The 24,754-nt window shown below is 41.5% G+C and overlaps 2 protein-coding genes across 2 annotated transcripts; both read left to right on the top strand.

Moving 5' to 3' along the window:
- The first annotated feature begins 963 nt into the window (after positions 1-963).
- LOC112574741 (dimethylaniline monooxygenase [N-oxide-forming] 5-like) lies at positions 964-24,069 on the top strand. The gene is made up of 9 exons (XM_025255974.1): positions 964-1,105; positions 8,492-8,894; positions 9,728-9,966; positions 10,275-10,438; positions 10,749-10,935; positions 11,280-11,489; positions 11,855-12,020; positions 12,465-12,694; positions 23,264-24,069. Exons 2-9 carry the CDS (start codon positions 8,510-8,512, stop codon positions 23,285-23,287), a joined length of 1,605 nt encoding a protein of 534 aa, XP_025111759.1. The 5' UTR covers positions 964-1,105; positions 8,492-8,509; the 3' UTR covers positions 23,288-24,069.
- LOC112574742 (dimethylaniline monooxygenase [N-oxide-forming] 5-like) lies at positions 18,451-24,069 on the top strand. Its single transcript, XM_025255975.1, has 7 exons — positions 18,451-18,850; positions 19,737-19,975; positions 20,519-20,682; positions 20,998-21,184; positions 21,515-21,724; positions 22,426-22,591; positions 23,034-24,069. Exons 1-7 carry the CDS (start codon positions 18,466-18,468, stop codon positions 23,285-23,287), a joined length of 1,605 nt encoding a protein of 534 aa, XP_025111760.1. The 5' UTR covers positions 18,451-18,465; the 3' UTR covers positions 23,288-24,069.
- Positions 24,070-24,754: the final 685 nt, after the last annotated feature.

Below are 24,754 nucleotides of genomic sequence, written 5' to 3'. Positions count from 1 at the left end.
CTTGTCAGAAGATGCTCTTTGTACTAAGAGAGGAGCTGAATAAACTAAGACAGTGAGAAGGGGAGGGTTTGCATAGTGAAAAAAGGAAATAGAGAATTGCATTAATCAGCATACCTTGCACGATTATGCTGAATCAAGTTTTTTATTTTCATGTATGAGCAAGAAAGTAACACAATCTTATAGGTCATATACTTCCAACTGTCCTGAACAAAGGGTTTTTTGTGTTTTTGTAAACTTCATAAATTGCCTTAAAGGAGAAGGTATACGCAAAGTAATTCTTTAAATAAATTAAAAAGGGAATAAATCATGTGGCCAAGATTACAAATTCCTGAAAGAGAGCTGCTAGAAGTTATCATTAATCTACCTAATGTCATGCTACACACTAGAGAAATTCCAACACAATGGTGCGCGGTTTAAATAATTTTGATACATATAAGCAGAAGGATTCCCTTAGTGACCAAACTACTGAGGGATTACTATCCTTTATTGCTTTGGTAAACTGTTCACATCCATGCTAAACATAAGCTTATCCTACTTCGTAGATACATGTCATTACAAGAAACTCGGCCAAGAGCAAGCTGGATTCAAGGCTGAGATTCAACAATTGATTATTTGTTTACATAAATAATAAACTTTTTAAGAAGCATCTTTACTGTGCATTTATTGACTATAAAACATCGTTTAATAAAATTAAAAGAACTGAGAAAACGTACTTCAAGTTGTTGTTAAGGAAGTTTTCTTCAAAACATGAAAAGTGTGGCGTATAGGGAACATTCCCCAGTCTACCCAGCTGTCAGGAATGGATAGGGAGGAGGGAGAGACAGGCACCGCCCTCATAAAAAAGTCGGCCCCGAGAAAAGAGTCGAACACTTGCTCGCCAAATGACTCGAGCTGTCAGCCCCTCTACCTTGTTGAAGAGACCTTGTGACAAAATAAGTGCGGCCTACTTATTCTTTATCGTAATCTCAAAAAAGGTGCATCCACACTGATACGTGAGTTTTATATGATTGCCTGCTGTTGGCCGCTTGTATAAAGTCTGAAAACCCCGTTACATAAGGGTGTTGTCACCAGCGCTTCACCTCACGAGCTCGCACCACACGAACAGGTAAGCAACAAATGTTTGTTTGCAGACGATCGGAAAGTCAGTTTGTTGTAAACCTCTGTCATCACCACTCTTAACATACACCTGCTGCACAGAATAACATTAAAATATTATAAATATACACTGTTGTTGAGGGAAATTTCTTCTGATTGAGACCTACCAGGCAATGTAGCTGTCGGGTCGAGAACGAGCTAACATCAACAACTTCGTAAACAGTTCAGTCTGGACAAAAGTGTATTTCGTGTTACTAAAGGTATCCACCACTATAACCCCACTCATTTGAATATTAACATGCTTTGCATCCATGTTGACAAGCAAGTTACACACAAGCTTGCAAGCGCTGCATGAGAAAAATATTTACCAAAAGAAAGGTGTTAGCATTTTTTTGTGTCGAAAAAACAAGAACTTTTCTGGAGATTGTTTCAAACACACACCCATGCACCCACAGAAAAGGGGAGTGAAACATTTCTCCCCATCAGTGCAGAAGGAATAAGGGCCAAGTATGTGTGACCTCAGTATCAATAGGGAGATTATTGTACGAAAGGTTATCCTGCAAAACTCGGGTCAAAGTTGAGGGCCTGAGGCTTGCGCTCAGTACAACCTCACATTTGAGATTCGAGAATCTTCTAGTGATAATATTTTCCCACTTTTTTACTAGTATGTGCTTAAAGCATGAACGTTGGAAAAACCGTTTAGACAACAGACAGCTCTGGGCCGGATTCCATCATGTTAGAGAATTGTCCGCTCACTTCAGTTCCTCATCCATTCACTGTTTTTATTCTGTGTTTACTGACACTTGTGTTTGCTTCATGGGCGACTGTCGGTTCGTTTGTAGTCTTTCTTGTGCAGCTCCTTGATCTCGTATCCACATGGAGAAAGACGAGTTACAAATCCAACCACCACCACCAACAACACCACTTTCTTCACTGTCCTGCTTCTACTGTTCAAACTTTCACAGCATTACCAGGAATGTGAGTCTCTTGGCCTTGCAATGTTCTGTACATGAGTGAGCTTAACTATGAATATACTGACTCAACTAAGGAACTGCAAGACTGCACCTTGAACATGTTTCAAGTGCTTGGGTGATAATCCTGGACAAAGTTCAGAATAAAGGACTAAGAATAATTACTGGAGCCATGAAATTAACACCAATAGAAAAAAATGGAGAGGATAACAGCAATCCTTCTCTTTAGAAAAAGAAGAGATTGTGAACCATCATGCAAGTACAAACACAACGCACGCCATCTATTGAGTGCCAGCCAAACAAACAACTGCCTGCAAAGTAGAGAACTAGGATCCTCCTCCCTGGTAGGAGACAGAGAACTACTTAATTATCCTCACCACAGTTCCGAATTTCACCCTCAAGGACAGACACAGGGATATCAAGAAAACACCGACACTTGCCTTTTTTTTTTTTTTTTTTAAGGCCCTTTCACCCCTCCTGGGGCATAGGCCATCGACTACAGTCTTAACTGTTGTCGATGTTTCGGTAGCAAGGATTTGTTTTACGGGGTGGGGGTGCTGGCCCCACGCCCAACCCTCCTCCTTTTTCAGCCGGGCTTGGGACCGTCCTTGGCGGAGGGCGGCCAGCCCTGTAAACAGATGCCACGTGCAGAGAAAGAACAGCGTGCCCGAGACGAGAAATGAACTCAGGGCAGCCAACCTTCACTGTATTGGTGACAGGCGCTAACAGCGCTAACCGTTGCGCCACCAGGCCGCTTCGACACTTGCCTTGCTAGAAGAAAATTACCCGCCAAAAGCATGGATACGGGGTCATAGACAGGTCAGCGGAGGTGTTACCTGTACACACCTTGAATCAGGGCCGTGCTTAGGGGCAGGCGGACGAGGCATCTGCCTAGGGCCCCGCGCTTCAAGGGGCCCCGCGCTTTTGATTGATATGGACCCGGTTGCATTGCTCGGGCGTAGCTAGTCCCCTGCTAGTCCCGACTAAACCCCCTTATACCCGACTAGCTAGTCTCCTCACTTACGCCGGTTGCACTGCTCTGGACTAGCCTCGCGACTAGCCACGTCCGAACTAGTAGCTACGGACTAAGGGTTTTACAAAAACCTTCGCGGGCTTCCACTGCGAAACGAAATTTTCACGCGGGAGATCACTCTAATCTCGAAATTGTCAGATGGTAAAAAGTGAAAGACAAATTGAAAAATAAAACGTCTTTGGATTAATAGTGACAGTCGCTGCAAATCAGACGTTGCTCTTGTCAAAATTTCGAACGGACTGCAACTAAAAGAAGCAGCGGAAAGATGTGGTGACGACGGTGTGTGCCCAGTCGTCGGCAGAACGATCAATGCACGAGGTAAATAAACTGTTTTAAGTTTTTTGCAAGTAAACAACCAAAAAAGTAATGCATAAAAATTGTTTTTTTGGATAGGTGGAATCAATTTGGAAAATAAAGTATCGCTCTGGCTGACACAGGTTGCGATTTGTTATTTTCAGGCAATGAAGAAATGCTCCGCGAGTGATAAACAATGTCCACAATGTAAAGTGTCCCTGTACAAAATGAAGTCCACAACCTCAGATTGCAGAGTGGATTGATGCAATCCTAAATTATGTTTGGGTTGCATAATCATGATATGTTTCAATAACATGTTACTCTCAGCTCTTGTTATTTAGTTCCTCTTTGTTTTCTGTATTTGAATTTATTCTTTGTTACTTTATTTACTTATTCAGTTTTTAGGATGCCATCTGGCCCACATCAATATCAGATAATAATAACAATCAGACAAGATTCAGACAAGATTCTGACATTCATCCTGATGTAATGCTCATGGTCATGCAGATCTCTTTTACAAACCTTGTTTTTAAGTAAAGGACAACTCTAATGGCTACTCTACACTCTAGGTTCTTACATGTGTAGTTTACAATTTCCAAATACCATTTGGTTCACATCAACCTCTTATATTGTATGTTAAATGCATATTAACAGTGGGTTGCTGTACATGATCAACATTTTAGTTGTATTTGGTTTTTAGTTAAATGATAAACAGTATAATGACATTCAATGCTAACTAATTATATGTACACTGTCATGATGTCCTCATTTTCAGACATTCTGTTATATAGAGGGCAACATTAATAGCTACTTTACCCTTAAGGTTCTTACACAAAAGGTGAACCTTAAAGGATGAGGGGAATTTATGGTAAAAGAGTGGGATATATCTCTTACGTAGAATTGTATATTTATACAATAATTTTGTATTCTTTGTTAGTACTTTTGTGTATTCTTTTATAGTTCATATGTTATTTGTTTTCCTGTTCCTCGCATGTTGTCCATGTTTTGTTCTTGCTCTTAAGAGCTAAGAGCAAGCTCCTTAGGAGGGTATGTGCTTTACAAATTTTGCATTTGTCATTATTAATCCAAGTTTCAATGGCGTTGAACACATTAGTTACTAAAAAATATTTAAACACTCTGTTAATTGATCATTCTTCTCTATTTATAGCCAGTATCATGAATCATGGCAGTTTTTTAAACAACGTTTATAGTTCTTAAATATTAATGTAATTTTTATTTTACTTTATATATTATTGTAATTAGTTGGAACTTACTAGCTGTAGTTCTTTTTTTGTGTTGATTCATTAAACTTTTCAGTCTTAAGTCCTCATAGCTGAATGTGTATTAGATCATGTCACTTTTAGTCAGCATTCATGTATTGGTTGATGAATTGAGTGCAACTTGTATGTCTGTTATGCTGCATGGTAACAACATTCTAACATGTTAAAATGTACATATTTTTTGAGGGAATAAAAAAAGAAAGTGCAAGAATCCTAAATCCTTGTCTTGAAAAAGGAGTTGACAAACTGCATATGTATAAAATCTTTTTTTTTTTTTTTTTTTTGCAATCATTAAAAGTAAATTCTGCCGTACACTATGTATTGGTTTTCATTCTAGTCAGCAGCAAGCGAGGAATGTAATGTTACTGCTCTCTCCCCCTATTGAAATGAGCTCAGGACTATTCAATAACAGTTCAAGTGCTCCCTCTCTACTTTATTCAGGTGATAAGGAAAATTGTTCAGTTGAAAAGGTGAATCCAGGTACAAACATAATTGTAGTTCATGTATATCTGTTTTTTGCATATTGTGTATTATAAATGAAATATTTTTCAGTACGCAATCTTGTAATTTCCATCTCAGACATGTCCCACAGTTTGTTGGGATGTCGCCAGTTTCAGTAACCATATGCTTTTATATGAATGAATTGTTAGTCGATTGCCCAACCCCTTTAACCTAGAGGACCAGTGAACCACTTTTGATCTCTCCAAAATGGGTGACAATGCCAGGAGCTAGTGCTCCTGTCGGCATATTTCTGGGGGTCATTGTGACAAGCATGCCACTTGACCATGGCAAAGGGGTGGTCCAACAGAGGGGAAAAAAAACATGTGCACACTAAAATCTGTAATATACACCTGTAAACGCTAAGAACTACAGTATTTACATGTAGGCTCGAAAACCTACAATATGTGCTTATTGAGCCACACAGATATTTAAAACTAAGAGAAAACTATTTTCATTGAAAAAAGCTCTTTTACTGTAAAAAAAAATTATAAAAAGAAAAAATTGCTTGAATTATCTGGCTTCATACAAATTTAAATCACTTTCTAGAAGCACATCTTTTTCCCAGTTGGTACCCTCTTCATTGTAAGCCCTGATAGGGAGAGTGTCACAAAGAATCACACGACTTCCATCATCTGGTCCCTGCTGCAACACTTGTGGAAATGAGAGTCCCTCTGTGCTGCAACATTCCAGAATCAGGGAAACATACACTGCATTAGTAATAATGAGTGAGGGTGGTGACCATACAAGAAAATCATAAGTTCCAGTAAGGAACATTTGAAGCTGTACCTGGGTAAAATAACTAGGTGTTGTGCTTAGTTTAAAGCTCCCACTGTTTGAAGATGTTCACCATCCAAAATCATCAGCACTTTTGTTTCTACCTTTCATGGTGATGGGACATTTGACCTCCACACATCCCTCCCCACAGTAATCACACCTTCCTATACTATTAACCAAATACAGGGTAATCATTATTTAAAACTAGTCCTGTGTCGCATATTTGAAACTCTTTATGAACTTTCACCAGGACATCTTTATACAAAAGCTTCTAAAATTACTGACAAGGCTGGCTGGTCTACATATATGACAAACACTGTGCATGTTTGAGGCTGTTATTCATCCAGCCTTCATCTTAAACCTCTAGGAGGACTTATGCTGATCACAAGTTTTGCTTAATCTGATGAAAAAGACATGTCTTAATTTAACTTTGAAATTCTGCGTAAAAATAAATTGTACTTTACCATCAAATATTAAAGCTGTAGGAGAAGGATCTGTGAATAAGGGACTCTTGCTTTGTTCTTGCACTTAAGGCTGGTTGACCTCCATAAAGTTCAACATCATGATTATCATCATGCTCATCATACAGAATGCATACTATACTTGTGCAATACTATGCATGCCATGATGATAACTATAGCTCTCTTTGGACTGTACCTGCAAATAGGCAAAAAGGAATGATATATTCTGCATCTTTATACAAATGACATGGGCACACAACAACTACTTAACCTAGAAAATGATAGTAACCAAATTAATAACAAAACTGAACAGTATACATGAGAAAAAGCTTAGATGTAAGTGCATAAATATATGTTAATTTATTTCTTTAGGGGAAACATGGCTTGAAAGGTGTGCATGTGTTATACATGCAAAAGTTTTACTGAAGAGACACATGTGAACACATTCAAACATGTCCATTACTTTCCGCTCTTTGTTATTTGTGCAAAATATAATATATTAATTTATTAACATGTAAGACACTAACTTAAAAAAAAACATAAGGAGTTATTATAATTTTCTCTTCCTTCATGTGGACATAATATTCAAATATAATGTAAAAATATTGTTTCCAAAACTTATGACTCCAATATAATTTAGTATGACATACCTTGATGTTTCTTTAAAAGGCAAGGAAGGCGTGTTTTCAGTACACTGTTGCATCTTCAATTCTTTCTTGAGTTTATCCCGTGACTAATCAAGGATGTACTTCATAAGCTCGGTACAGCTTTGACTCGGTCAAAATCCTGGTGTCATGACTATTTCCAGAATACTTAACAACACAGTTAATTATATTTATGCCACTATCACAAACTAGCTGTACATTTATTGAATGATAACCTTTTTTATTTACAAATTCACTTTCGTGCTCAGACGGTCCCTGTATTTTTACATGTGTGTCATTTACGCACCCAAACACGCTTGGAATTCCAGCGATTGCGTAAAATTATGATTTCTGCTTTTTTTTCATCCCTCTGGCTAGGTAGTTGATTTATTTAGACGATTTGTAAAGAGCCTTAGAAACACGGTGAATTGTTCGAGAAACTGTCGACCTATGCGCGTTGATCGTATCTCCTGAAACTGTTTGAAAACATCGCGAAGAATAGAATCGAAAACGTGACTCCGAAGGCTCGCTTTCGCCGTATTTTGTTAAAGTTCACGATAATGATTAACAAGTTTAAGGTCCATTTTGTAAAAGTACATAACTTTCATCTACCAAAAACAAGTTTCACATCGTCGTCCTATGTTTCTTTTGTAAAATTTATAAACGAAAACCGAGTTGCTGTGGACGCTCGTCAGTTAGTCACTTGCTAGTCGGCAGCTACGCCAACCCCCTGGTTGGACTAAAGTTACACCCGAGCTGCGGACTAAAATTCGCCTAGTCGGGAGCAGTGCAACGGTCGTAAATTTAGTCGGGTACTATACCCCTGCTACGTCCCGACTAAGGCCTTGCGCCCGAGCAATGCAACCGGGTCATGGAAGTGTAGTCAGCCGTATCACATTGTCGCTGGACGCGCTTGGAGACAGAAGGCTGCTGGACACCGAGGATTTATCGCGCATGAACGTTCGTGCATTGAGCTATTGCTGGATTTATGTGCCACTATGGGGGCAAGTTGGAACTGAGTGAAGAGGTAGGTATAAGGTATGTTACTGAGGTGTGGCCAGTCTGTGAATTGAGCGGATTGGGCCCCGCCCCTGGCTTTGCAGCCTGTAAGCGAGAGGTCGAGTGCTTTATTTCCTAGTTACTGAAACTTTCTTTTCCCGTTTCTCCACCACCAAAAAAAAAAAAGAAAGAAAGAAATAACTACTACGTTAGTCTAACTGAGCTAGAGAAGGTGTCGGCACGCTGGGTGGATTGTAGGGTAGGAGGTAGGGAGGAAAGTTAATGCCACTGGACTCCGAGGAAAAAAGTGACTTTAGATCCCAACTAAAACCGTGTGATCGTGGCGTGAGGGCCCCGCACATGCCCTTTGCCTCGGGCCCCGCGGGGGCTAAGAACGGGCCTGCCTTGAATGATTGTATTCTCCTCTCTGTATCCGCAGATCGGCTGATCTTCCAGCATGGCGAAGCGGGTGGCAGTGATCGGTGGCGGGTGTAGTGGACTAGCGGCCATCAAGTGCTGCCTGGATGAAGGGTTGGAACCCGTGTGTTTCGAGCGCACCGACGAGCTGGGCGGCCTGTGGCACTACACGGAGCAGGTGAAGGACGGCCAGGCCTGCGTCATGAGGTCAACGGTCATCAACACCAGCAAAGAGATGATGTGCTACAGCGACTACCCCATCCCCAAGGAGTACCCTAACTTCATGCACAACACCTACGTGTGGCAGTACTTCCAAGACTACGCCAAACACTTCGGCCTGACTGACTACATTCGCTACAACATGGAGGTGGTGAGCGTCAAGCGAGCCCCTGACTTCCTGGAGTCTGGACGCTGGCTCATAGACAGTAAGTTACAAACTCCTCTTTCCTGTTGTTGTTGTTGTTGTTGTTGTTGGATAGTCGGATGAAAAATGGCAATTATTGCTATGGCAGATAACTCGTTTCAATGAAGTTGAGGATGCAAAGTTGCTTCTGAAAATTGTGAATAATGTTTTTTAACAACTCACCTGTTAAGAAATAAGTGTAGGCATAGATGTTCAAGGTAGAAGACACTTTGCATTGTGTAGTTATGGTGTGTGCTTATGTACGTTTGACTGACCAAGGACCTTCTGTTAGAATAGCAATAGAATTAATAGAACCTGCTTTGAACCCGGATTCGTCAGGGTTGATATCTTCTGCTAACTGTTCCTTCTGTCATATGTTGTTGCCAAACGTATTCATGCGTGACATCGGTGTAGCAAAACAGGGGGATGGGGCACGACTTTTCCAGTTTGATGGGAAAGTAAAATTTTTGTTCCTTCTGGCGACTGTCTCGCTCCCCTCGCTCTTTCCCTTCTCTTTCTCTTTATGTCTATCCATGTGCTCACCCTGACTTGTATCAGTCAAGGGAGGATTGACTACCAATCGGCTCTCTCTATCTTACACACGCACTTTCTCTCTCTCTCTCTCTCTCTCTCACACACACACACTATCACAAACACATTGTACTCAATCGACACTTACTCAAATCACATCATCGACGTTCAACAGTTTTCTCATCATTTTGTTTATTAATTACATTTGACGATGCATTGCGTACATCCTGAATTATTGTTAAGGTAGACAAGACCCTAGGCTGTGAGTCTATGTCGCAGGAGAAACAACGGTTTATTCCGGGTGTTCACTGTCACGTGTTGCAGCGCGAGATCACAAGACCGGCGACACGAGCCGCGAGACGTTTGACGCTGTGATGGTGTGCACGGGCCACCACGCGGACAAGAACGTGCCGCACTTCGCCGGCCTGAGCGACTTCCAGGGCAAGGTACAGCACTCCCACGACTACCGCACTGCCCAGGGGCTGGAGGACAAGCGGGTTGTGGTGGTGGGCTTGGGCAACTCCGGCGTGGACCTGGCTGTGGAGCTCAGCAAAGTGTCCAAGGTAAAAAATATCAAGTGGACGTCGCCATGGTGAACATAAATCACAATTCTCAATTTTCCATCTCTAGAAAATGACACGGGTCTGACACGGATTGATCCGGGTTTTCTCTATGCAACCTGTTTCCAGGATCGTTGCTTGGCCATGAGATAGTCTTAGCTGCTGGGTCGGCGTAAAACATACATTTTCTCCCAATCATAGATGAGGAACCGGCCCGTTTGTTACCTGGTACTAGATTCTTGATTGTAGTTCCTTGACTTCAAGCACAGTTCATGTCTTGTCTTCATTTTCTGTACTTTGATCTTTTTCAGCAAGTGTACTTGAGTACACGACGGGGTGGATGGATATTCAACAGGGTCGACGAAGGAAGTGGTCTGCCATTTGATCTCACATTCAGCGGCCGATTATTTTCTACAATACAAAGCTTTCTTCCGTTTTGGCTGGTGCAGCAAATCGTTATGGCAAAACTCAACAGGTGCGTTGTTTAATTTTTTAAATATATATACCAAGGCTGTTAATTAGGATAAGTGAGAAGAAGAAACAATTATTCAGGGCATTAGTTATAAATGAAAATGGCTGAAAAAATATTTTAAACCTAAACTAAATTATGCAAAATTAACAGGCGATGAACCAATATGAGCAAAGATATCAAATGAAGAAGAGAACATCTGATAAACAAATAAGATGAATAAAGAACAGGTGAGAAATGGAGACAGGGAACAGGTGGTGAGAAAAGTGTTCGGAAGAAAAGAATAGACTGAATGGCATACTCGTCTCTGTTGCAGGAAATTTGACCACTACCTGTATCGTCTGGCACCGGAAGATCCTCCTCTTTCACAGCACCCTGTCGTTAACGATGACCTGCCGAATGCCATCATCACCGGGCGAGTGAAAGTGATGGCTGACATCAAGAAATTCACTTCACATGGAGTGGAGTTTGTGGACGGGAGTGCCGAGGACAACATAGACGCAGTATGAACAAGATAATAAAAAGGACGAATGATGACAAAGGAGGGACAGAGTTACTAAGGGGACGAAGGATTTGAAAACAATATAAATATAGTACAAATGATATAAAGAGACGATATAAATATGATACACAAATTTCGAATGTCCATGGGGTACTGTGAAATACAACACGTGACACGCTTGTCTTATTTTTAAGTCTTGTTACAAGCGGGTTTGTTATATTTAAAGTTTTCTGTAAACTCATTGAATTCTCCAATAGACTGTGCCATGCACGCGCGTGCATGCAAACTAACTCGCAAACTGCTGCTCGGAGGTTAAAATGCTGACGTCATATGTCTCGTGCACAGGTTCTGCTGGCCACGGGTTACATCTTCGGTTTCCCGTTCGTGGAGAAGGAGGTAATCGATGTCCAGCAGAACCGCCTGCCGCTCTTCAAGTTCTGCTTCCCACCCGACCTGCAGCACAACACCATCGCCTTCATTGGCTGCTTCCAGCCTCTGGGCGCCATCATGCCAGCCGCCGAACTGCAGTGTCGACTGGCGGCCAGAGTCTTTAAGGCAAGACCTGACATTTCTCATGGACTGCTGGCTCTGGTCACGTGATCTAGCAATCCCTCTCCTACTTCCAGCCTTTACTCGAGAGAATATGTTCTCCGGCACATGCGTAATAGTTGAATTAAAATGTAATTGAATTCTAACCGTAAATGCAGCTACTTTTATTATCTTTTCACTGCAACATTGGTTTATGTTCGATTCGCTACTGCGCATGCGTAAACTACATAATTGTTAAAATTTTTACGAACACCAAAGCTCTTGAAAGAAAGGCGGCATTAAAAAAAGATGAGGAGAGATGGTAGTCAGCTAAAGACAGTTATAGACAGCTCGACTTTTTCTGACTCGTGTTGTTGTGGGTGGCGGGGCAGGGCGAAGCCAAGTTGCCGTCGCGGTCCGAGATGTGGGAGGACATCAGGAAGAAGGAGGCGGCGATGGCACAACGCTACGTGCACACTCAGCGCCACACCATCCAGGTGGACTGGGTGCCCTTCATGGACGAGCTGGCAAATCTCATCGGCTGCAAGCCGCAGATTGGTGAGTATGGCAGCACGTGACTTAATTAAGCGGAAGTTGCTGTAAGAAACTTTGTAAGAAATCCCTACAAGGTGGAATGCTGATGGTCATGAACAAAATTACAAATTCTCACCGGAATTACTTATATTTTTCTGGTCAACGGAATTGTGTCCACCTTCGCTGTTACATAAATTTGCAAATAATATTGGGGCGGGCTTTATGATACAGCACTTCCGGATTAGTCTTTGACAATTTGGTGATGTGATGTATTAACACAATACGGAGCTGTAGAACACCTGCTATATGAATGCACATATGAACTATGAGCTTCTCTAAACTGACTGTATTGTGTATTGTGTATAGTGTGTATCGTGGACTGACCCAGGCCGCAGCTCTAGTCTCGGCCAGTCTAAAAATTCAAAGTAACAGCAGAAGCGCGTGTAATAGTCTGAACTCTCTCCACAGGTTCTTTGTTCCTGTCTGACCCCAAACTAGCCTGGACCGTGTTGATGGGGCCCGTGACCCCCTACACATATCGTCTGCACGGTCCGGGGTCGTGGGCCGGAGCCCGGGAGGCTGTCCTCACCACCATGGACAGGGTTCGATTCCCGTTCAGCACTAAGCCCGTCCCTCGCCGCTTTGACGCCAACCTGAGACTGCTCGCTCACCTGTTAGCCATCGCTGTGGTTATCATCCTCATACTTTTTATTTTTCTCTAAAAGCAGCTTAAAAATGAAGTACTGTGCAGTGCATGTGTTTTATTGCATTTACATTTCTACTATTTTGAATGCCTTAGTGTAGATGCAAGCTGGCCAGCAATCGTCCGCTTTCTAGACACACGTAAAAATAATATGAAGTATTTTAAAATGTGATTAAGTCAGATATCACCCACAGTCCTTTGACTGGTTCAGAAAATGTAGCTGTGCAGGGTGGAATACAGCATTCAGTTGTGTATAAAGTAGTTCATGGGATTAGGATTAGGGCGACTGCAAGTATGTGACTAGTGATGGTGGGCATCACAGAAAAATGTTCTTTGTGCAATGTCACTTGGAAAAATATGTTATTATATAATAATATAAAAATGTTAATGTGCTAATGCTGTGTTTTTAGATTTGTTACATACGAACTTTATGTAGTTTCTGTTTGTTGAAAACAAGGAACTTTTTTCTCTCAGAAACGATATTTATACTCATCGATATTTATACATTTTTTGCTTAAAAAGCATCTTTATTATAGTTCCCCCCCTGTTATAAAGAAAACGGCGACTTTAAAGTCAAATAAAAAAAAAACCAAGGTAGTGGTTGGAAAGTGCACTCAAATTATGATGATGTGAAGAAAGGAGGAACTATATAGTTCAAAGATATCTTTGTTTGGAGAAGCGGTTTGATAACATCACTGTACGTCTCACATTTAGTTTAATTCTGATTTACCTGACAATCATGTTCGCATATACACACTGAAGTACAGTTGTTTCCACCATGGATTAGTAAAATCAAATGAAAAAAGATTGCATGATAAACTTTAATAATCAAATGAGCAATTATAACTGGAAAAGTGGTGCATCAAAGTTAAACATAAACTCACAATCTAGTCCATTTGAAAGGCACACGACATAATATATGCAACTGGTGACAAAACAAATTATAAGGGATGGTGACACAAATTATACACATGCACACTCCTCAATAAAAAATTACAGTTGTGATGCAAGAGATATGTATACATAAGACAAAGTATTCAAATTATGTAATGGAAATAATAAAGGTTGCTGGGAGAGAACTGTACACAGTGATAAAAAATAGGAAAGAGTTATATGTTGCATGGCAATGCTTTACTGCTGCTGTGTAAACTTCAATGTTTCCAGAAAGCATAATCACAACTGTAAAGTGACACCAATCATAAACATAAATGTACATATCATAGAATATATGCACATGGTGGACAAATTATTAATGATGGTGAAACAAAGACATGTACACATAAATTTAATCAGTTTGCCCTCTATTTAGTAGCGAGCATTAAACTGAATACAAATGCAGAACAGAAGAGAGAAACAATTAAAACCCAGCTGAGATAATAAGAAACATGAAGACCAAATACTGATATCCAGGTTTTAAATATGGCAGCAACACAGAAACATCAAGGAGAAACTAAAAGCTAATATGTGAAAATTGCACAGATTTGAGTTTTCTAAAACATTGTATCTCAGTTTGTGGCATTTTCAAATACTTTATTGGCTTTAACTTTCAAGGTCACTAAATTACTTAGTCCTTATTGCACAGCATCTTTAGACAATACTGTCTCACACTTACTTGTCCAACCCGGCTTAGTTCAACAGCCATGTCACCACCAGAGTTTCCAATGCCAATAATAAGCATTCTCTTGCCCACAAATTCCCATGGTTCTCTGTAGTCATGGGAATGCAGAACCTTGCCTTTGAAGTCTGACAGTCCTGGGAAGGAGGGTTCATTCTTCTCAGCATGGTGGCCAGTGCAGACTAAAACAGCATCAAAACTCCATGTCTCTCCATTCTTGTGGTCGATTACTGAAAAATAGGGCTGCTGTTCAGTGAGACAGTAAGAAACAGTACAGGTATGTAGAAGACAATCATGAGAAGAGCTGAAAAGGGATGCAGAAGAAGAGGGAAACAAAAGAAGGAATACAAGCAGATACACTTCAAAAGGTCAACTGACCTCATTCTTCAACACAACTTAGATAATGGCAGAAAACAAAGATGGCAAGATTTAGTGGTATATTGTTAGGTGTCACCACAGCCAATAACAAGTCAATTCTTTGCATCTTGACAAGTATGGATTTTTCTTACTAGCATGCTATTGTTAATTCACTGGAGACTGGCCATTTACTGTATAATTGTAACATTTATTGTGCTAATGTGCAGTGACCAAAAGTTGCATGATAACTATCACTGCATGCAGGACATAGTGTGTTAATCAGCACATGTATCTGTTCTCGTTTGCAGTTAAGATAAGAATTTGCTTATTAGCCACATGACATTGCACTCGGAATTTGACTTGATGATGAAAAAGGCACAGAACAAAAGAAAGAATAATCAGACCTATCATCGTGTCACCATGTTATCATGTGCCTTATAAGACCGATTATTAAATAAGGTAAATAATACATAAATTATAATAATAATAAAGTTGATTTACATAGTGCTTGAACCATAATGTTGGGACAGCGTCAGTTCAAGATGTTGCAGATATGGAATTTCATTTTCCTTGCAAATATGACACATTGGCATAGGAACCAATGAAGCAGCCCCTCCCCCCCCCCCTCAAAAATGCTGTGTTGCTTTACCGTTCACTGCCAGACTTTGCCTCATCTCCCACTAAAAAAAAAAAAAGAAAAAAAAATCCAACCATTTTTCTATGTCACTGTGACATCATATCATAAAGATCTCCATCCAGGCCTCGATACAGTGATATACACATTATCCCTCTTGGTATATAGCCAGGTCTCCATCATCATCATTAGCAAGGTGACCAGACGTTTCGGGAGCGAAAGCGGGACACGTGCCGATGATGGTGTCGTCACCGACAAAGAGCACCGAAAAAGGAGGTGGGGGGAACCTTTCCTCTGACTTTGCCGAGTAGTGGTGCTTTCAACGGCAGATCTGGTGAAAACCAGAAAGCGGGACATTGGGCGTCCCTCCCGATGAGCAGGCGAGACACGAGGTCAAAAGCGGGACGTCTGGTCATCTTAACCCAGAGGCCTTTTATGAACTGCAACAAGATCCTGCAAGCTCTCATTATCAACCACAACATGACAGGCAAAGACCTACAGTGTTCCCTCGTTTATCGCGGGGGATAGGCTCCCAGACCAGCCGCGATAAACGAATTTCCGCGAAATAGGGACATACACGCAATAATAATATATACATGTAAAACAATATCATGTTAGTGTAAAGTAATATATTAATCATGGTATTAATGCAGTACAATAAAACTTAAGTGTAAAAAAATTATAACTTTACTCAGAGAAACCCAAAAAACTGATGCAAACTGGCTGCGAGATGGGAGATAACAATCATGGCTCGTCGCTTACGCATAGCAATGGATTTCTCATACAGTTATTTCTTTCGTCTGACCATTTACAAAATTACTATGATATTTTAATAGAAATACTAATATAGCTAAATTTTTCGTCTTTTTCCTGTTGAAGTATCTATGGTATTTTGTAGAACGATAATTCCCAGCGCGGAAGTATCGATCGATACTTCACTCAAAAAAAAAAAACAAAAAACCGCGAAGTAGCGAATCCGCGATAGATGAACCGCGAAGTAGCGAGGGAACACTGTATTCCTATTAGCAACTGACTTTTGGTCCTATGGGTGCCTAAGGCAAGATTTTGTAATATATATATAAGTTGGTGAATATATTGTGTAAACATATTGGTAGGAGCCTAGTTATAATTACAAGGATGTTGTCACAAGCGCTTCACCTCACGAGCTCGCACCACACGAACAGGTAAGTAACAAATGTTTTCAGACGATTGGAAAGTCAGTTTATTGTAAACCTCTATCACCACCACTCTTAACACACACACACACACACACACACACACACACACACACACACACACACACACACACACACACACACACACACATATGCTGCACAGAATAACATTAAAATATTATAAATATACACTGTTGTTGAGAGAAATTTCTTCTGATTGAGACCTACCCTTATTCAGGCAATGTAGCTGTCGGGTCGAGAACGAGCTAACATCAATAACTTCGTAAACAGTTCAGTTTGGGCAAAGGTGTATTTCGTGTTACTAAAGGTATCCACCACTATAACCACACCCACTTGAATATTAACATGCTTTGCATCCATGTTGACAAGCAAGTTACACACAAGCTTGCAAGCGCTGCATCAGAAAATCAAACATTTATCAAAATACGTTTTCTGGTGTTAGCATTTTTTGTGTCAAAAAAAAACAAACCCCAACAACAACAACAACAAAGTTTTCGTGGAGATTGTTTCAAACACACACTCATGCACCCACAGAAAAAGGGAGCGAAACTTTTCTCCCCATCAGTGCAGAAGGAACAAGGGCCAAGTATGTGTGACCTCAGTATCAAGGGAGATTATTGTACGAAAGGTTGTCCTGCAAAACTCGGGTCAAAGTTGAGGGCCTGAGACCTGCGCGAGGTACAACCTCACGTTCGAGATTCGAGAAGCTTCTAGTGAAAATAGTTTTCTACTTTTTTACTAGTATGTGCTTAAAGCATGAACGTTGGCAAAACCGTTTAGACAACAGACAACTCTGGGCCGGATTCCATCATGTTAGAGAATTGTCCGCTCACTTCAGTTCCTCATCCATTCACTGTTTTTATTATGTGTTTACTGACACTTGTGTTTGCTTCATGGGCGACTGTCGGTTCGTTTGTAGTCTTTCTTGTGCAGCTCCTTGATCTCGTATCCCCATGAAAAAAGACGCGTTACAAATCCAACCACCACCACCAGCACCACCACCACCAATTTCTTCACTACCCTGCTTCTGCCTGTTCAAACTTTCAAAGCATTACCAGGAATGTCTCTTGGCCTTGCAATGCTCTGTACATGAGTGAGCTTAACCAGGCCTGACGAGAGGGGGGGACAGGGGCCTGGTGTACCCGGGCCCGCGGCTGTCAAGGGGGCCCGGCCTTGGTCAGTGGATTTTTTTTCCTTCTTCTCCTTTTCTTTTTCTTTTAAAGAAAGGTCTAAGGACAGAACACCCAAGCATTACACATGCAGAAGTTGAGTTTGAGTGTACATATTGAGATTCGAATTGTAAACATACATTATATACTGGGAAAATAATTTACGATTACAAGTACAAGGGGCCCGGAGATGTCGTCTGTCCCGGGGCCCGGGCTGGCTCTCGGCGGCCCTGAGCTTAACTATGAATATACTGACTCAACTAAGGAACTGCAAGACTGCACCTTGAACATGGATCAAGTGCTTGAGTGATAACCCTAGACAAAGTTCAGAATCAAGGACTAAGAATAATTACTGAAGCCATGAAGTCAACACCAATAGAAAAAAGAAAAGAAAAAGAAAAAGAAAATGGAGAGGATAAGAGCAATCCTTCACTAATGAAAGAGAAGAGTGTGAGCCATCAAGTACAAACACAACGCAGGCCATCTATTGAGTGCCAGCCAAACAAACAACTGCCTGCAAAGAAGAGAACTAGGATCCTCCTCCCTGGTAAGACCTAAGAGACAGAAAACTGCCTTATTTTCCTCACCACAGTTCCGAATTTCACTCTCAAGGACAGACACCGGGATATATAGTCAAGAAAACACCGACACTTGCCCTGCTCGAAGAAAATTACCCCCAAAAAGTTTGGATACGGGGTCATAGACAGGTCAGCGGAGGTTTTGTATGTGTTACCTGTGTTACCTTGAATGATTGTATTCTCCTCTCTGTATCCGCAGATCGGCTGATCTTCCAGCATGGCGAAGCGGGTGGCAGTGATCGGTGGCGGGTGTAGTGGACTAGCAGCCATCAAGTGCTGCCTGGATGAAGGGTTGGAACCCGTGTGTTTCGAGCGCACCGACGAGCTGGGCGGCCTGTGGCACTACACGGAGCAGGTGAAGGACGGCCAGGCCTGCGTCATGAGGTCAACGGTCATCAACAGCAGCAAGGAGATGATGTGTTACAGCGACTACCCCATCCCCAAGGAGTACCCTAACTTCATGCACAACACCTACGTGTGGCAGTACTTCCAGGACTACGCCAAACACTTCGGCCTCACTGACTACATTCGCTACAACATGGAGGTGGTGAGCGTCAAGCGAGCCCCTGACTTCCTGGAGTCGGGACGCTGGCTCATAGACAGTAAGTTACAAACTCCTCTTTCCTGTTGTTGTTGTTGGATAGTCGGATGAAAAGTCGCAATTATTGGTATGGCAGTTAGCCCGTTTCAATGAAGTTGAGGATGCAAAGTTGCTTCTGAAAATTGTGAATAATGTTTTTTAACAACTCACCCTAAGTGTAGGCATAGATGTTCAAGGTAGAAGACACTTTGCATTGTGTAGTTATGGTGTGTGCTTATGTTTTGACTGACCAAAGACTTTTTTGTTAGAATAGCAATGGAATTAATCGAACCTGTTTTGTACCTGGATTCGTCAGGGTTGATATCTTCTGCTAACTGTTACAGCTGTCATGTTGTTGCCAAACGTATTTATGCGTGACATCGGTGTAGAAAAACAGGGGGATGGGGCACGACTTTTCCAGTCTGATGAGAAAGTAAAATTTATGTTCCTCCTGGCGACTGTCTCGCTCCTCTCACTCTTTCCCTCTCTCTTTCTCTCAATGACATGTTCGCTTTCTCCCTTCCTCTGTACCCCAGTCGTGGCGGGCCCTGTCAGCTGCCACGTCTATCCATGTGCTCACCCTGACTTGTATCAGTCAAGGGAGGATTGACTGACAATCGGCTCTCTCTATCTTACACACACACTTTTCCTCTCTCTCTCTCTCACTCGACACACACACACTATCACAAACACATTGTACTCATTCGACACTTCCTCAAATCACATCATCGACGTTCAACACTTTTCTCATCATTTTGTTTATAAGTTACATTTGACGATGTATTGTGTACATCCTGAATTATTGTTAAGGTAGACAAGACATGCAAGAGTTATGTACCCAAGGCTGTGAATCTGTGACGCAGGAGAAACAGCGGTTTATTCGGGGTGTTCACTGTCACGTGTTGCAGCGCGAGATCACAAGACCGGCGACACGAGCCGCGAGACGTTTGACGCTGTGATGGTGTGCACGGGCCACCACGCGGACAAGAACGTGCCGCACTTCGCCGGCCTGAGCGACTTCCAGGGCAAGGTACAGCACTCCCACGACTACCGCACTGCCCAGGGGCTGGAGGACAAGCGGGTTGTGGTGGTGGGCTTGGGCAACTCCGGCGTGGACCTAGCCGTGGAGCTCAGCAAAGTGTCCAAGGTAAAAATAACACGTGGACGTCGCCATGGTAAACATTGCAAATCACAATTCTCAATTATCCATCTCTAGAAAATGACACAAGGCTTTAGATTAACAGGTGTACTTCGGAGGATGCGGGGTATACGCGTCTAGCAACATTATTGACTCCCGAATGCTCTTCATTACAGTTTCCCGTTCCTTCTCTTAGCTGAAGACACTGGTCACCCACAGCTCGAGAAAACACTTTTTAACCCTTTGTACCCTCTGATGGTAATACATGTACAGTCTTTCTCTTCTTATTTAGAATGACGTATAACCGGTCAAGTGTGGATCTGACAATGATTGATCCGGGTTTTCTCTGTGGACACTGTTTCCAGGATCGCTGCTTGGCCATGAGATAGTCCAAGTTGCTGGGTAAAACTGGCGTAAAACATTCATTTTCTCCCGATCATAGATGAGGAACCGGCCCGTTTGTTACCTGGCACTGCATTCTTGCTTGTAGTTCCTTGACTTCAAGCACAGTTCATGTATCGTCGTCATTTTCTGTACTTTGATCTTTTTCAGCAAGTGTACTTGAGTACACGACGGGGCGGATGGATATTCAACAGGATCGACGAAGGAAGTGGTCTGCCCTTTGATCTCAAATTCAGCGGCCGTTTATTTTCTACAATACAAAGCTTTCTTCCGTTTTGGTTGGTGCAGCAAATCATTAAGGCAAAACTCAACAGGTGTGTTGCAGATTTTATATATATATAACCAAGGCTGTTAATTACGATAAGTGAGAAGAATTAACAATTACTCCGGGCATTAGTTATAAATGAAAATAGCTAAAAAACTATTTTTAAACTAAACTAAATTATGCAAAAATGACAGGCGATGAACCAATAAGAGCAAAGATATCAAATAAAGAAGAGAACATCTGATAAAGAAAGAAGATGAATAAAGAACAGGTGAGAAATGAAGACAGGGAACAGGTGATGAGAAAAGTGTTCTGAAGAAATGAATAGACTGGATGATTCGTCTCGTGCTCGTCTCTGTCGCAGGAAATTTGACCACTACCTGTATCGTCTGGCACCAGAAGATCCTCCTCTTTCACAGCAACCTGTAATTAACGATGACCTGCCGAATGCCATCATCACCGGGCGAGTGAAGGTGATGGCTGATATCAAGAAATTCACTTCACATGGAGTTGAGTTTGTGTACGGGAGTGCCGTGGACAACATAGACGCAGTATGAACAACTTAATGAAAAGAACGAATGATGGCAATGAAGTGTTTACTAGGCGGATGAAGGACTTGAAAACAATATAAATATGGTACAAATGCTATAAAGAGACGACATAAATATGAAAAAAATTTCGAATATCCATGGGGTGCAGTGAAGTACAACACGTGACACGCTTGTCTTATTTTTATGACACGCGGGTTTGTTATATTTAAAGTTTTCTGTAAACTCATTGAATTCTCCAATAGACTGTGCCATGCACGCGCGTGCATGCAAACTAACTCCCAAACTGCTGCTCGGAGGTTAAAATGCTGACCTCATTTGTCTCGTGCACAGGTTCTGCTGGCCACGGGTTACATCTTCGGTTTCCCGTTCGTGGAGAAGGAGGTGATCGACGTCCAGCAGAACCGCCTGCCGCTCTTCAAGTTCTGCTTCCCACCCGACCTGCAGCACAACACAATCGCCTTCATTGGCTTCTTCCAGCCTCTGGGCGCCATCATGCCAGCCGCCGAACTGCAGTGTCGACTGGCGGCCAGAGTCTTTAAGGCAAGACCTGACATTTCTCATGGACTGCTGGTTCTGGTCACGTGATCTAGCAAATCCTTCTCCTACTTCCAACCTATTATTGAAATCTAACCATAATACACCTACTTCTATTTTCTGTTCACTGCAACATTGGTTGATATTCGATTCGCTACTGCGCAGTGTAAATTACATAATTGTTAAAATTTTTACGAACACCAAAGCTCTTGAAAGAAGGATGGCATTAAGAAATAAATAAATAAATGAGATGGTAGACAGCTAAAGACAGTCATAGACAGGTATTTAATAAAAAAAATATTCGCAGTTTCAAGGAGTTGACTGGTTTACTTAAGGCGTTGACTGGCTGTTATAGTGTATAAGCCACTTTTGTGCAAGCTACACACAAAATCATTTTTATAGCCTTATATACCGTTATACATAAAATCTTCATAGTATGGCAGATAGTTGTTATAGGGTAGGAGCGAGGTGTTCAAACAGCACCTTTGCTTATTGGATGCTGATTGTAACCTTCACGGTGTTTGAAACTTCTTTCGAGTTATCTCGATGGTAACGCCTTTGCCGATGGATGATGATTTTGACGAGAACTGATGATAGACACGCATGACATGAAAAAGTCCCCGTAGATGTATTTATGGATGCACACACACACACACAAACACACAAAATTCCCTTTCTGACTCGTGTTGTTGTGGGTGGCGGGGCAGGGCGAGGCCAAGTTGCCGTCGCGGTCTGAGATGTGGGAGGACATCAGGAAGAAGGAGGCGGCGATGGCACAACGCTACGTGCACACTCAGCGCCACACAATCCAGGTGGACTCCCTGCCCTTCATGGACGAGCTGGCAAATCTCATCGGCTGCAAGCCACAGATTGGTGAGTATGGCAGCACGTGACTTAATTAAGCGGAAGTTGCTGTAAGAAACTTTGTAAGAAATCCCTACAAGGTGGAATGCTGATGAACAAAATTACAAATTCTCACCGGAATTACTTATATTTTTCTGGTCAACGGAATTGACCTGTGTTCACCTTCGCTGTTTTATAAATTTGTAAATAATATTGGGGCGGGCTTCACGATACAGTACTTCCGGATCAGTTTTTGACAATTTGGTGATGTGATGCATTAACACAATACGGAGCTGTAGAACACCTGCTATATGAATGCACATATGAACTATGAGCTTCTCTAAACTGACTGTATTGTGTATTGTGTATTGTGTGTATGGTGGACTGACCCAGACCACAGCTCTAGTCTCGGCCAGTCTAAACATTCAAAGTAACAGCAGAAGCGCGTGTAATAATCTAACTCTCTCCACAGGTTCTTTGTTGCTGTCTGACCCCAAACTAGCCTGGACCGTGTTGATGGGGCCCGTGACCCCCTTCACATATCGTCTGCACGGTCCGGGGTCGTGGGCTGGAGCACGGGAGGCTGTCCTCACCACCATGGACAGGGTTCGATTCCCGTTCAGCACTAAGCCCGTCCCTCGCCGCTTTGACGCCAACTTGAGACTGCTCGCTCACCTGTTAGCCATCGCTGTGGTTATCGTCCTCATGCTTTTTATTTTTCTCTAAAAGCACATGATAGAAAATTCTGATACAGGGCAATATTATATGAGATTATGGCTTGTACAACACAGGAGAAAACCAACACTATCAAATCCACGGACAGCTGCACGCTATGTTTAACAGTTAAACTACTCCATGTACACAGGATATATTATGACTTGAGACTGCTTGCGCACCTGTTAGCCATTGCTGTGGTTATCATCCTAATACTTTTTTATTTTTCTCTAAAAGCAGCTTAAAAATGAAGTACTGTGCAGTGCTTGTGTTTTATTGGATTTACATTTTTACTATTTTGAATGCCTTAGTGTAGATGCAAGCTGGCCAGCAATCGTCCGCTTTCTAGACACATGTAAAAATAATATGAAGTATTTCAAAATGTGATTAAGTCAGATATCACCCTCAGTCCTTTGACTGGTTCAGAAAATGTAGCTGTGCAGGGTGGAATACAGCATTCAGTTGTGTATAAAGTAGTGCATGGGATTAGGATTAGGCACACTGCAAGTATGTGACTAGTGAGGGTGGGCATCACAGAAATATGTTCTTTGTGCAATGTCACTTTGAAAAATATATGTTATTATATAATAATATAAAAATATTAATGAGCTAATGCTGTGTTTTTAGATTTGTTACACACGAACTTTATGTTACACACGAACTTTTTTTCTCTCTGAGAAACGATATTTATACTCATCGATATTTAAAAACTTTTTGCTTAAAAGCATCTTTATTATAGTCCCACCCCCTGTTATAAAGAAAACGGCGACTTTAAAGTCAAATAATAAAAATAAACAACCAAGGTAGTGGTTGGAAAGTGTACTCAAATTATGATGATGTGAAGAAAGGAGGAACTTTGTTTGGAGAAGCGGTTTGATAACATCACTGTAGGTCTCACGTCTCGTGCAATTCTGATTTACCTGACAATCATGTTCGCATGTACACACTGAAGCAAAGTTAATTGTTTCCACCATGGATTAGTAAAATCAAATGAAAAAAGATTGCATTATAAACTTTAATAATCAAATGAGCAATTATAACTGGAAAAGTGGTGCATCAAAGTTAAACATAAACTCACAATCATAAATGTAAATGTACATATATAATATATGCACATGGTGGACAAATTATTAATGATGGTGAAACAAAGACATGTACACATTGCACAGGGCAAAAAAATTACATCTGTTGGTGACACAAATGCAAGAGATATCTATGCAAAATATTCAAATTATTTAATGCAAACAATAAATGCTGTTGGAAAAGAAATGCAGACACTGATGAAAGATGCTATAGACGCGGCATGGCAACTGTAGATGAATATATTTTGGATGTGGTTCTGGTGCCAGCAACCACAAGGTGGCAAGCAGCTTGGTTCTATTGTTGAACCCTTTTCCTGCGGCAGATGAGGCTCAATCCAAGCCTGCATAAACTGAACAATTTCAGAAAAGGTCTCAAAAGAAAATTTGTGTATATCTT

Source organism: Pomacea canaliculata, linkage group LG11 (genome assembly GCF_003073045.1).
Source record: "Pomacea canaliculata isolate SZHN2017 linkage group LG11, ASM307304v1, whole genome shotgun sequence".
Classification (NCBI taxonomy): Eukaryota; Metazoa; Mollusca; class Gastropoda; order Architaenioglossa; family Ampullariidae; genus Pomacea; species Pomacea canaliculata.
This window is presented reverse-complemented; position numbering and strand designations above follow the sequence as displayed.

Excerpts from the sequence above, each read along its gene's own strand:
- LOC112574742 (XM_025255975.1), top strand. The coding sequence starts at position 18,466 with ATGGCGAAGCGGGTGGCAGTGATCGGTGGCGGGTGTAGTGGACTAGCA. Across the intron at positions 21,185-21,514 it reads CCGTGGACAACATAGACGCA|GTTCTGCTGGCCACGGGTTA; the intron begins GTATGAACAACT and ends TCTCGTGCACAG. Across the intron at positions 21,725-22,425 it reads TGGCGGCCAGAGTCTTTAAG|GGCGAGGCCAAGTTGCCGTC; the intron begins GCAAGACCTGAC and ends GTGGCGGGGCAG.
- LOC112574741 (XM_025255974.1), top strand. The coding sequence starts at position 8,510 with ATGGCGAAGCGGGTGGCAGTGATCGGTGGCGGGTGTAGTGGACTAGCG. Across the intron at positions 8,895-9,727 it reads TGGACGCTGGCTCATAGACA|CGCGAGATCACAAGACCGGC; the intron begins GTAAGTTACAAA and ends CACGTGTTGCAG. Across the intron at positions 12,021-12,464 it reads CGGCTGCAAGCCGCAGATTG|GTTCTTTGTTCCTGTCTGAC; the intron begins GTGAGTATGGCA and ends CTCTCTCCACAG.